The 13,154-nt window shown below is 43.6% G+C and overlaps 1 protein-coding gene across 1 annotated transcript in view; it reads right to left on the bottom strand.

Annotated features, from left to right (window-relative positions):
- The window catches only part of LOC139390686 (teneurin-3-like), a 143,957-nt gene that overhangs the window by 32,200 nt on the left and 98,603 nt on the right, over positions 1 to 13,154 (bottom strand). Inside the window, exons 8-17 of the mRNA XM_071137982.1 lie at positions 12,920 to 13,021; positions 12,370 to 12,564; positions 10,564 to 10,764; positions 7,553 to 7,738; positions 5,469 to 5,489; positions 5,299 to 5,322; positions 4,301 to 4,447; positions 3,877 to 4,096; positions 1,733 to 1,852; positions 187 to 448 (exon numbers count right to left, since the gene is read on the bottom strand). Of these exons, the coding sequence (XP_070994083.1) occupies positions 187 to 448; positions 1,733 to 1,852; positions 3,877 to 4,096; positions 4,301 to 4,447; positions 5,299 to 5,322; positions 5,469 to 5,489; positions 7,553 to 7,738; positions 10,564 to 10,764; positions 12,370 to 12,564; positions 12,920 to 13,021 (1,478 nt within the window). The remainder of the gene's footprint in view (positions 1 to 186; positions 449 to 1,732; positions 1,853 to 3,876; positions 4,097 to 4,300; positions 4,448 to 5,298; positions 5,323 to 5,468; positions 5,490 to 7,552; positions 7,739 to 10,563; positions 10,765 to 12,369; positions 12,565 to 12,919; positions 13,022 to 13,154) is intronic.

The following is a 13,154-nucleotide window of genomic DNA, read 5'->3' as shown; positions in this document are numbered from 1 at the left end:
TATGTAATTAAATACATTTGCGGAGACTGACAGTGCAGTTAAATTAACTTTGCAGTGTGTTTTTTTTTTTAACCTGGCTGCAGTGCAGGGAAACATTTAATGCACCCAAACGCACACTGCAACGACAGTCATATGCTGTGGGAAATAGGCACCTGGCAGTAGGTTTTAGACCAGAGCTAATCTCACCTGGGTCTCAGGGATGATGGGGCTGTCCTTGGGAGAACTCCTGTAGAAGGTGGACAGGGGGGAGGCCAGGATGAGGGGGCTGGGCCTGAGCAGTCCAATGAGGTGACAGCTGGGGATGTTGTTGTTCTCCCTCTTCATCATCACAGTGTCCATCACATGGAACACCTTCCAGGGCAACCAAACAGTGCGGTGCAGTGTGGGATAAGGATCACGCTTCAAACTCAGGGTCAGCGAGGCACCACCATTGGCCAACAAGTCAAACCTGGAGACGTCCCCATAAACGTGGAGAAGTGATTCAAAAAAAGAAGCTTTATATATTTACCCAGTGTGACTAACTTGAAGGCCAAATAACATTTGCTGCTCTCCGGAAGACAATGCATTCAGTGAAAACTCAAATATATATTCACAAACTTTGGCGGGCTACAAAACAGATTATATATTTTTTCAAAGAAACAAATAACTTGTTCTTATCAGTTGCCTTATTCCTTGGCAGCTCACATATTATTATCATTCACTGAATCTATTTTATTACTTTGGTTTATTCAGCCATGATGCACTGAGACACTTAAAAAGTGAGAATTTGGTTGAGAAGTCTTGGCTTAGCTTCTCTGGTGGGCCAGTTTTAATTAGTACCGCAGAGCGCTGAGAAGAGTTACTGGTTTGGAAATGAAGGGGGAGTCTTTGAAGTGGTGCTCTATATATTCAGCGAGGTTCACCACCCAGGGGTAAAGCATCGGCATGGTGACACTACACACAGTCGTCCCCCCCCCCCACCCCATCTTCTCTCCCTCTCTCCATCCACTTTGGGCAGTGGGGAGCTCACAGCCAAGCTTTGATGCTGTTTCTGCTCTCTTAAAACCCTGAGCGGATATGCTGGCTAACCAAGTGTGATTACCCCCTGCCATTTATCATGCTCTGTGTCAGAGGGGTTACAGGGAGGTATATCTGGAGACATCAGCTTATCCTTGGCGGTCACGACACCAGTCCCAGATATTACTAAACATTCAAAGCCTTCTATTCCAGACAAACATAATGCACATATTTTGTTGCCAATTTGAACAAGACAACAAACAGATTGTATGATGATAAACTTCCCGGTGGAGTTGAATGTTTTCCCTGAAATGTATGTATGACGTTGTTTTCTTTAAGAGTGAGAAAGTGCACCCCAACTCCGTGGTAATAGCCCAAGAAGATCAGACACTAATCCTGTGTTAGTCTACAATGCTGGCAGATTGATTCTGCCCTGGCTGATTCAATGCATTTTAAGCAGTCTTGTTCTAAATGGCCTCAACCACGGTGATATTTGCATGAGGTATTGTTGTGGGACACAATGCTTCGCTGTTTTGATTGAATAGCTCTTTTTCAATTGCTTTGGACACCGTGGATCTGGGATACACTTTAAGCATGCCAGACCTTAGCTGAACCTTGTTCTGAGGACGGTCTTCTAATCCGTGTTTATTACGTGTGTTATGTATGTGCGTGCATGAATGTGCATGTCCGTGCATGTTCATGAGTGTGTGTGTGTTCGTGTGGGTGGCACTCTTACATCCCGTCCTGGCGTGTCACGGTGTAGCCATACTCAGGGTAGTCCCGGAAGGACACGTTGACGCCGATGAGGGGCGTCCCGTCTCCCGTCAGCACTTGACCCCGGATAATTGACGCCAGGCTGTGCCGGTGAACAAACGCAAAGAGGATTAAGTAAACAAACAAACAAGCAGCATCTGTTAACATCTGTCCTCCCTCGGGCAAGTGTACCGGCAGTCTGATTTTACTGACCGTTAAAAACACACACGTCAGCGATTGTTATTCATGGAATGGCTTGCCCTGGCAACAGCCTTCTCTTTTTACCCCTTTTAACAGCCCATAACTCATTCCAAATAGGCTTTGCAGCCATTGAAGGCCTCTTACTTTTAGGAGTTTACCTGTGCAAGTGTTTAAGAATTGAAGGGGGAACCATTTGCATATCAATTTTTCCACTTAGCTCTTTCTTGGACACGCGGTGCATTCTTACATTCCTAAATGTGAGGTAATTTGTTTAAATTGGGCAACAGTGTGAAGGTGGCAAGATGATGTAGGGATGTTTCTTCATCAACATTGGTGGCAGAGCCGCGAGGCGTGACGTGTCTCGTTGGCAGGCTTTATCTTCAGGTCATTACGGACATGAGGTAGGGATCATCAACAGCTTTCTCCTATCTGTTTCCTCACTCCGACATGCCTCATTTAAAAAAAAAAGCGTTGCAGTCTAGAGGAAGAAGGAACCTTTAAGAGCTCTGTAGGTCCACTATTCTCTCCTTGTCATTAATCTTCTACAGGCTGGCTGACCCTACAAGAGCTAACCCCTAAATAAACATGAAGTCAAATCACCTAAGCAATGTTTAGTAATGTAATTCACACAGTCCCTCTCTGTCAATGTCTAACAGTGGTTTTCTCCGGGACATCATATAAAGCCCAGCGGAGGAATTCTAAGGGGACATCGAATATGGCTGTGGGACTCAACACAACAAATGTAAGGTATTAGTCTTTATGCCATACGAGAGAGGATCAGTTTTTAGAGCAATGGCATGGAATCCAATCAATGAAAACTGTTCAATTTTCCTTGGCTAGCCCTCTTGTTTTCCATGGGTTTAGGTGAGAATGGAAAGACCTCATAAAACATTTCCCCCCCTTGCCCTGCTAGACATTGGATACAGCAAACCGAGACAAAACAAACAATGCTACGGGTAGTATCCATCATGCTCTGGCACATTCAATGGACTTTTTCAGTTGCATTTTATGTTTCATATTTAGTTGGGATAGAGCAGAAATCTTCACTTTGAAACAAGACATGGTAAATAAAAAAAATGCCACAGTCAAATGAAGTTCAGATATTGCTAATGTGCTTACCATGAATCCCATTCACCTCATTTTGACCCCCCCCCCCAAAAAATCAAATCAAGTTCTATTTATTTTTCGTTGCTTCAGAAATGTAATTTAATTTTGACAAACTTTGCGGAATGTCTGTGCTTAAAGACAAGTGCCATAATGTCTGCGACTATGAAACCAACTTCAAAGAGCATTAAATGTAACATTTTCAGTGAGTGAACTAATATGCATCGGCCAAAAATTGGAATCAACAGTAAGCTGAACACAATGACGAGGCGGATTATCAGGGACCCGGCTCGGGGATTGCCTCATTCTATATTTGCGGTAAAGCATGCTATTTACATAAGGATTACTCCCAAACTATTCTGCGAGTTACAGGGAATATTATTGCCAAAGCACCATGCAGTTGCCAATAATGTCCCACTCCATCAGACTCAAAACAAATTCTACTTATGATTCAGAACAGACGATGCAAACATCTTTTTTGTCTGATGAGAAACTTGCTCACAAATTGATATCAGAGCCCCGGTGCGTAATTCATTGGTGATAGTCTTATGACATTTTGTTATTTCCATTACAAGGTTTCACATAAGGTTTGATACATCAAATCAGGTTGCTCAATCTGCAACTCAATTAAAAAAAATCCCCCCCCCCTTTACTCATCAAGTCAAGGTCCCTAAGAGAGCTAAGCCGCAGTTATTCCCACAGGGGCAACGCCAGGACAACACGATTCAATCGACTCAGTGTATTTCAACGATACAGTACTGACAACTCACGTTGGCTATCATTTCGACGCCCCACAGGACAATTGGATTTGATGAAGCTCACCTGCTGTTGAAAGGGTTGTCCCCAGGTATCACGTGACTACCGCCATGCCCAACCAGGAAGCTGATGCGCTCGTAGAAGCCCCTGGGGGCCGACTGAGTGGAGGAGGAGCCTTGACCTTGGCTCACGATGCTTGTGGGATCTGGGGATCCGCGGCAGTAGGGCTGGCCCTGGCAGGAGCTCTGCGAACAGCAGTCTGGGTCCATGCAGTCCACTAGTCCATCTGTCAAACAAAGATGCAACAGTGTTGACATGGGACAATACCCTAACTCGGTGCTCCTTCAGAATATCAATCCTGTGAACTAGACTGATCAAATAAAACACTTTGTAAACAGAATGCTGCCTCTATTTGGTTCAAACAGTCCACTATATGGACACAAAGTCATATCATTGGCAAAGAGTGAAGAATTATGGATGGCGTTCTTACCCCTCTCGTTGTCCTTTCCATCTGAGCAGAAGGTCTCCGTGGCAACATCACATCCTAGCCCTCTCCATCCTGATTGGCAGATGCAGCGCCACCCGGCTTGGTCCAGAATGCACCTCCCGTTGCTGTTGCACAGCCCAGGGCACCCATCTGCCAAAACAACCATGTAAATCACACAAGCTAGCCAATCAGAGAGAGGGAGACAGGTTGAAAGGAGAAGACAACACCTGGTCATTCAAGGACAGGAAAACAGGGACAAAATGAAAACGACAATACAAAGTGGACAGAAAGTACATAGATTTCTGACAGCACTTAGTGGTGGGGTATAAAGACACTGTAATTTCACATGGGTTTTTACTCTGAGTTGCATACCATTTCAGGGCCCTTTGAAATGGAAATTGTCTTGGCAAATTTTGGATATTAAGAATGCATGGAGGCCAACACACAGTTGGATAATAGTGGTTACTACTGCAAATAAACGTGCTCTTTTTTTTTTATTATACGCTGATTAGTCAATGTTCCTCTAATCCTATCTGAAGTATCAGCACCAACAAAAAAACAACAACACATGTATCTTGGCCTAAAACCAGCGCAACACCCATGTGAAGGTACTATCAAGGTAAAGACACGGGATAGATAGAGGTAGAGACAGAAGGCAGAGGGTCGATGTTGACGTAGTCTCAACATCTCCACTTGATACCAGGATATTGCTTTCCTTTTTTCCCCCCACAGGGTGGAAGATAGAAAAGAGCTTAAGTGTAAGTGACTGGCTACATCCGCTTAGTGCTTCTTCTGACAGACACACACAAGGATTCAGACAGGAAAAGGGGGGCCGAGAGTGTTTGACTAGTTAGAACAGACATGTATGAAGGTACCCCGGACCACAATACAAACAGTGATAGACTGGGACATAAGACATGTGTACGTCGTGCTAGGGGAAGAAAACAGAGAGCAGGCGAGTGATTGTTGGTGACAACTCTCTGGGGTAGTCATTCCGTTACCTTTATATCCTATCTTGACCGCTCCTATTACCATTGAAGAGAGGGGAAACATTTGCAAAAGGGGGGGTTGGTTTACATTTTCAGTCTGACGTTTTTTTGTTGTTGTTGTTGTTGTTGTTGTGTATTGAGACCAAACAGAAAGGAGCGAGAAAGACTGGAAAGTACATTACCTGATACTCTTGAATCCAGAGCTTGTCGGAGAAGAGGAAAGGAGAGGAGGGGCAGACCGAAAGACAGAGAAAGGTAAAAAGAGGTGTAGAGAAGTGTTATTACAGAGGTAACATGCACAGATAGCATGACAAGGAAACGACTAATTAGTTTGCACTATGAAGGTTTCATAGTTATGTGTGTTAAGGTGCTGTCGGGCAAACTTTCAGGCTTGCCTGATGAGCTACATTGCCATCCCAGGAGTGGCATGCTTTCCTTCATAACAACATACATCCATGTATTAAACCCTCCACATGAAGTAAATAAAATGTACAGTACACTCACATAGAACATCTAAAAAACAAAACTTGTTTATAACTGTATAGCTACAGCTGTTTACTGACAAACACACAAATAGCATTATAGTGTGAACTTGTGCACTCGGTTACACCATCTATCCAGCTACAGCTAACCACACCTTTCCCATTCAAGAGGCGTGTAGCTTCTTGTCCTTCAAGTACACATCCAGAAGTACTTCGGCTTATTGTCATCCCAGTACATCAGCTAAATATTACAACTATCAGTGTATTGGCCATTCAATTGTCATGTGCCTTATTGTCCTGCCAGTTGTCCTGCCACTGTATATCAGCAATTCAACCACTTCATCATTGGAGCAAACAAAGCATGTCAGTGAATTCCCAGGAACACTTGAATGAAAAGAAACACGTTGGTAGTAAACATCAAAAGAAGAGGGGGAAAAAAAAGAATGGAAAGTAAAGCAAGAGCGGTGCCTAAGCCTCCCAGATTAAAAACGGGATCGCAATGTGTCTGACAATAGCTCGTCCGGGGAAGCCGTCTATTCCAGCCCCTTCGTCAGAGTCTCGCCATGTAATGTGATTAAAGGTGCTTTGTGCGAATAGAAGTTATTCAGAAAGCCTTGGGGGGAAAAAAAGAATAAACTACTAGTTCCCACCAAGAATGCTTGCCTATTCATCCCAGGCGCATCGACGGCTAGGAAATGGTTTCCTGATGGGGGTCTTAAACAGGAAGATGTTGAAAGGGATGGGATCTTAGTTCTCATTAAGGAGGCAGAGATTAATAACATCAGGAATGCGACCCCTCCAATCACCCCGGCCCAATCTCATCTCTCTCTCCTCGTTTCTAAGCGCCAGTCAGCTTCATTCTCTGGATGGGATAACTGCTGACGAAAGTCTTGTTCATATGTAATTAGGGTTCAAGAGTTTGAAGAGTCGCGGGGTCTTTGTTTCCGAGTGGGTTTGGGTGACACAGGGTGGAACGGTACATGATGCGCCACGTCAACAGTTTAACTGTCCCCTTTTTGACAGGAGCAGCGTGTCCAGGAAGTTGAGGTCATAGGTCAAGGGGAAGCAACCTCACAGTGCTCATTATCTCGATTAATGCACAGCGAAGCTGTCATCTCGAACACGGGCTATTCCAGTGAGACAAAGCTGAATAAGACCATAGTCCTGGCTGGCCCTCATTTCCCTTAATACCTGCCCTTACTGTATAAGAGGTAGGATTCGATATGTAGATCGAAGAGCATGCCTAATCCATTGCCATTGGGAAAGAGAATAATGGGGATGTCAGGTGTCAAGGATAGTGAGAGTGAAATGGAATGGGAAAGAGGGTTAGCGGTACCAGGGACAGGGTCAGTTCCATCTAAGTCCCCTGGCAATTCATGAATCGAATTGAAGTTTAATTGGGAAATTCCATACTCAATTCAGCAGAGGAATTGACCCCATCTCTGTACAATACTATTTAAGCGGTAAATATATTTATAGTCAAACCTGTATGTTATGCAATAAATATAGCTTTAGAAAATGCTTACTTTATACTTCTTTATTACATAATGCAAAATTGGACTGAGAGGAGCCAAATTCCCACCAAGCTCATCAACTTTGATGACTGCATTCAAGATACTATTGGAAAAACTCTTGGGCATATTCAGGAGCATCAGTGGACATTTAATCGTTACATTACTGCCTCTTTATACTGGTTCTCTACTGAATGTGGGTAGAGGATAACTGCTAATCTGCATTGGGTAATTTACCAGTTATGAATGGCTTTACATGTCAGTACGACTTACCAATAGTGCAGTGCTCTCCTGTCCAGCCCTGGTGACAGTCACATTTGCCTTCTCGGCAGACGCCATGATCTGTACAGCGTGGGTGACAGTCCCTCTGGTCGCACTCTGAGCCTGCCGATCCTTCCTCACAGTGACACGTCCCACTGACACATGCTCCGTGGGGGCCGCAGTCCACCGTGCACATCTCTGACACACACGCAACCAAAAATAGAGTCGTCCATCATAGACTGGACAGACTAGTTCTATAGTTATGTACAGTAATTTATAGTACTTTCGAGTTCGACACGCGTAAATTGAACGCGATTCCTTTTTTTATGCTCTTTTCTCTCTACGCGTATTCTGACTTTAAACTTAAGTATGAGAATAGCATGCTATTCCCCTTCCTATTCTTTTGGGGGTGGAGATCAAATCAATTCTACAGATAGAATTAAGGAAAGGTCAGAATATGGTCTTTCTTTAAGCACGATGAATAAGGCCGAGGAGCCTGTCGGTTCCAAATGGAACAACATCTACTTTCCCCCCCTTTTTTTTTTTTAAACAAATTGTTAAGAGCTAGGTCAATGAGTAAGCTGTTTGAATAAGGGGATTGTAAATAGACCAGTCATATGGCAGCAAACTGAAGCATATCAACATATCACCTTTTCCACAGTTAAGTTCATCAAACGCCGGCCTTATGAGTTGCAGGGGTGGAATTTGGAGACCCAAGCTATAGGCTTCTGTAGCAATGTGCAACAGTATAGCACTAAACCTACCGAGTAGATTTATGATTTCTATAATGTTTTAATTATATCCCCAGACTTTCCACTGTACTTTTTTCAATTTGTATTGTGTTAAACATTTGCCACTATCGGTAGCCACTGTCAGTTACCCACACACATGTACAACGTCACTTTAGTGTTAGTTTCCTAACATTTTGCATCATTCCATTATATTGTTAGTTTACCTTTGTTTCCTCTGTCACATTCGTGTGGTTGTTCTGAAGATCGCTAGCAATAGTGGATCATATTAGGCTACGGTATTACAGGTTGTGCAATAATTTGGGATCATTATGGAACGGACCATACGTAGCAGTTTAAACCTGGAGTCTGGAGCACAGTTCACGACGACTAGACCATTGTCATCACACTTTCATGAGGAATATTAGTGTAGATTTATAGAGATACTATTCAAGCCCAATTATACACTTCCCATATTTAATGGATTGAATGATTGAATATGGCAACTTGCAGGATGAACCTGCATAAAGGTTTCCCAAACATTTTTTATTTGTTATTCATAAATACTTTCCTAACCCTAAATAATATACAACACCAGAGTATTTTTTAAATCTACCAGTTTGAGCTGAAAAGGAGATGAATGTGTGCATTTATATCACTTTATTTTTTTTGATATTTAGCCCTTTTTTCTCCCCAATTTCATGGTATCCAATTGTTAGTAGCTACTATCTTGTCTCATCGCTGCAACTCCCGTACGGGGTCGGGAGAGACGAAGGTTGAAAGTCATGCGTCCTCCGATACACAACCCAACCAAGCCGCACTGCTTCTTAACACAGCGCGCGTCCAACCCAGGAGCCAGCCACACCAATGTGTCGGAGGAAACACCGTGCACCTGGCCACCTTGGTTAGCGCACACTGCGCCCAGCCCGCCACAGGAGTCGCTGGTGCGCGATGAGACAAGGACACCCCTACCGACCAAGCCCTCCCTAACCCGGGCGACGCTAGGCCAATTGTGCGAGAGGCCAGAGTCCCTGGCGCGAACCCAGGGACTCTGATGACACAGCGCCCTTAACCACTGCGCCACCCGGGAGGCCCTGCTATTAGTTTTTTTATGTTACATAAATGTTTTATAAATGGACATTAAAATATTTTGTGTCGGAAGGCACTGTACAACATTTAAATGTTTTACTGTTGTTCGCTTACAAGCAAAACCATCTCTCCCACTCTCATTTGCACTTTTTTAAAGATATTAGTTTAATCTCCCTCTGATTGCAGTTTTCTTCGATTGAGAGACCTTGGTGGGTCTCTAATTAATGCTTAGACGACACTTCAGAATATTAACCATGCCTCTGGAGGGGGAGCATTCGATTACAAAGCCCCCACACCCCCAAAAAAAGAATCCATATAATCTATTTTTCATTAGCACAAATGTGTTTATCTGCTTTTAGCACGCCCCTGTCTCTGGCGTGATGTCGGAGTCGGTGGTCGATCTATGCCACACCGCTTGTTAATTAAAGTTCATTTAATTGGAGTCGAACTGCTGAGATAATTAAGAGAGAAACATCGATTACTACCCAAGTGGGCAAATAAGAGTTTGGACTTCTGCTTATGCTAAAATCGCTCCCTTCAAATGTATATATATATTTTTTACATTGACCAGCAATGGATGTTTCACATTGTGAAAGAGGGACTCTGTGTCCTGATATATTCTATAGCTTTTTTACAGTATAACAAATGGCTTTACTTTGAATGTTGTCTGAAAGTGAATACATTGAGACAAAACTTCCAGTTTCTCTAAACACCCTTTCCTATTTCCTCCCAGCAGTCCAGGTTCTCGGCTCATCCATCAATTCAGACTTACAGTAAACCCTCTTGTGCAAAAACCCTTTGGATTTCAATCGCACAATCAAGTTAATGTGTTGCTTAATTAATCTTACCTCTTACCTGGATTGTTAAAAACCCAATAGGTTCGAATTTGATGGAAATCAATTAGGGTCGCCAACTGTGGACTGCGGACTAATTCTGCACTGTGAATTAAACTGAACTAAATGACCCCATTCTAGAGAAAGACATTGAACATGAATCACCTGGTCCTTTAAGCAAAGGAACCGATTAATAAAACCAAAGCACAGCCCTCAAACTGGAAAAGTACCTACAAATAAATTGTTTAAAATGTTCCTCATATTATTGAGGACCATCATCCTTTTCCTCAATGGAGGAGCCTCCTCTACATCACACATACAAAACACAAAGCCAGACAGCTAAACCTAATGAGGAGTAAGAGAGTTGTCTGACCTACAGAGCAGTCGGAGCCTGTCCAGTTAGCCTCACAGATGCAGGTTCCCGTCTCGGTGTGGAAAGTTCCGTGGCTGGAGCACTGTTCAGGACACGTGCTTCTCAGGATCGCACAGTCCATTCCGCCCCAGCCCGGGTTACAGTGGCATTCACCGTGGTGGCAGGCTCCGTGGCCCGAGCAGGTCGGGTCCAGACAGTCCACTAGGGAAACATGGGGAAAACAGGGGAAAGGGAAGGAGATGGATCCAGTACTGTGTATGGGATGATTTTTTTATTTACATTTTTTAAACTAGACAAGTCAGTTAAGAACAAATTCTTATTTAAAATGACAGCCTACTGGGGCACAGTGGGTTAAATGCCTTGTTCATGGGAAGAACAAAGTTTTCTACCTTGTCAGTTCTGGGATTTGATCCAGCAACCTTTCAGTCACTGGCCCAACGGTCTAACCACTAGTCCTTGGTTGCAACACTCACTACAGAGATCCAAACTGCTTCTGGAAGCAACATCAGCACAATAACTATTAGTCGGGAGCTTCATGAAATGGGTTTCCATGGCTTAGCAGTCACACACAAGCACAAGATCACCATGCGCAATGCCAAGTGTCGGCTGGAGTGGTGTAAAGCTCGCTGCCATTGCACTCTGGAGCAGTGGAAACGCGTTGTCTGGAGTGATGAATCCCTCTTCACCATCTGGCATTCCAGATGGAATCTGGCTTTGGTGGATGCCAGGAGAACGCTTCCTCACCCAATGCATAGTGCCAACAGTTTGGTGGTGGAGCAATAATGGTCTGGAGCTGTTGTTCATGGTTCAGGCTAGGACCCTGAGTTCCAGTGAAGGGAAATCTTAATGCTACAGCATACAATGACATTCTAGACGATTCTGTGCTTCCAACTTTGTGGCAACAGTTTGGGGAAGTTCCTGTTTCAGCATGACAATGCCCCCATGCACAAAGCAAGGTTCATACAGAAATGTTTGTCGAGATCGGTTTGGAAGAACTTTACTGGCCTGCACCTCAACCTCATCGGACACCTTTGAATTGGAACGCCGACTGCGAGCCAGGCCTAATCGCCCAACATCAGTGCCCGTCCTCACTAATGCTCGTGGCTGAATGGAATCAAGTCCTCGCAGCAATGTTCCAACATCTAGTGGAAAGTCTTCGCAGAAGAATGGAGGCTGTTATAGCAGCAAAGGGGGGACCAACTCCATATTAATGCCCATGATTTTGGAATGACATTTTCGAGCAGGTGTCCACATACTTTTGGTCATGTAGTCTATATTGATCTCAGCGACTCATTGAGAATAATTTGGTGCTTATCAAATAAGGCAAGATAGTTAGTTCCACAATAGCACTAGTGTCCTTTCTCTCGAAATTCACTTCACAATGAGCGCAAAAAAATATTGAATTACTCCCGCGACTAAATAACATCTTACACGTCGGGTCACTGAGCTGCAGATGTAAATCTGACAAGTTAATTGCCTCTATGTCTGATTATGGATCAATGAAGTTAAAACTAATTGAACAGATGGAGGAAAAAGCAAGAGGTACTTGCGACAAAAAACGAGAAATGGACTCTCACAGGTTTTGTGTACTGGAGTGCACTGAACCAATCACATTGGATGGACAATTCAGAATCAATTCCAATCCATAGCTGTTGTACCTAAATGGTTAGAGGGAGCTAATGCATGCAAAGTATCAATGGGGAACACAATGAATTATCTGCTTGGTGAAGTTGAAAAGAGCAATTGTTTCAGCTGTCAATGTCGCTGGGAAATCAAACGGCGACACTACATATCCTTGTGGTGTACCTTGGTGACAGTTGCTTCCCTTGTGGCCGGCATTGCACACACAGTTACCCGTCACGCAGATCCCATGACCGCCACATTGGGGGTCCACACACTGAGTGGCAGGCACATCACACTCTGTGCCCTTCCATCCACTGTAGCATTGACAGCGCCCCCTTGTGTACTGGCCGTTGCCACTGCATAGGATGGGACAGGCAGCTGTGGTGGAAAGTAACAAGGTTATTAAAAAGTACATATGACAATTTCATGTAAAGTATATTAGTCAATTTTGTAGCTATAGTGTTGATACAACCATCAAATCAACACATCTATCATTATCTGGCCACGCAACAATGGCCATGAGTACAACACTTTCTCTCCAAAGATTTTATCCGAAACATTAGCCCTAACCCTGACCTTTAGCCTAAACCTAACCCTACATTAAGAACAAATATCACATGCACATGGTAATCAATTCTGACATTATAGCCCGTATTTGTCCTTTGAATCATGCCCATTTATTGATTGTGATATCATAACATGGATTAGGAATGTGATAAGAGAACATATATACCTCTTGAGCAGTATGGTCCACTGAACCTTGGGAAACAGTGACATGAGCCCGACACACATTCACCGTTTCCATAACAGTTGTGTGAGCACTCCATAACTGACTCTGTTGGGACAGACATTTTTTTTTTCTAGAATTACACCAGCAATTACTGAGAAATCATACCTCTAAAATGTATCCACCACATTTTTATTACATCATCCAATATGTACACAATGGATTCCTGGATTGGATTTCC

This window comes from Oncorhynchus clarkii, chromosome 31 (genome assembly GCF_045791955.1).
Source record: "Oncorhynchus clarkii lewisi isolate Uvic-CL-2024 chromosome 31, UVic_Ocla_1.0, whole genome shotgun sequence".
In the NCBI taxonomy this organism is placed as follows: Eukaryota; Metazoa; Chordata; class Actinopteri; order Salmoniformes; family Salmonidae; genus Oncorhynchus; species Oncorhynchus clarkii.
The sequence above is the reverse complement of the archived record's forward strand: the minus strand, read 5'-3'. Positions and strand labels throughout refer to the sequence as shown.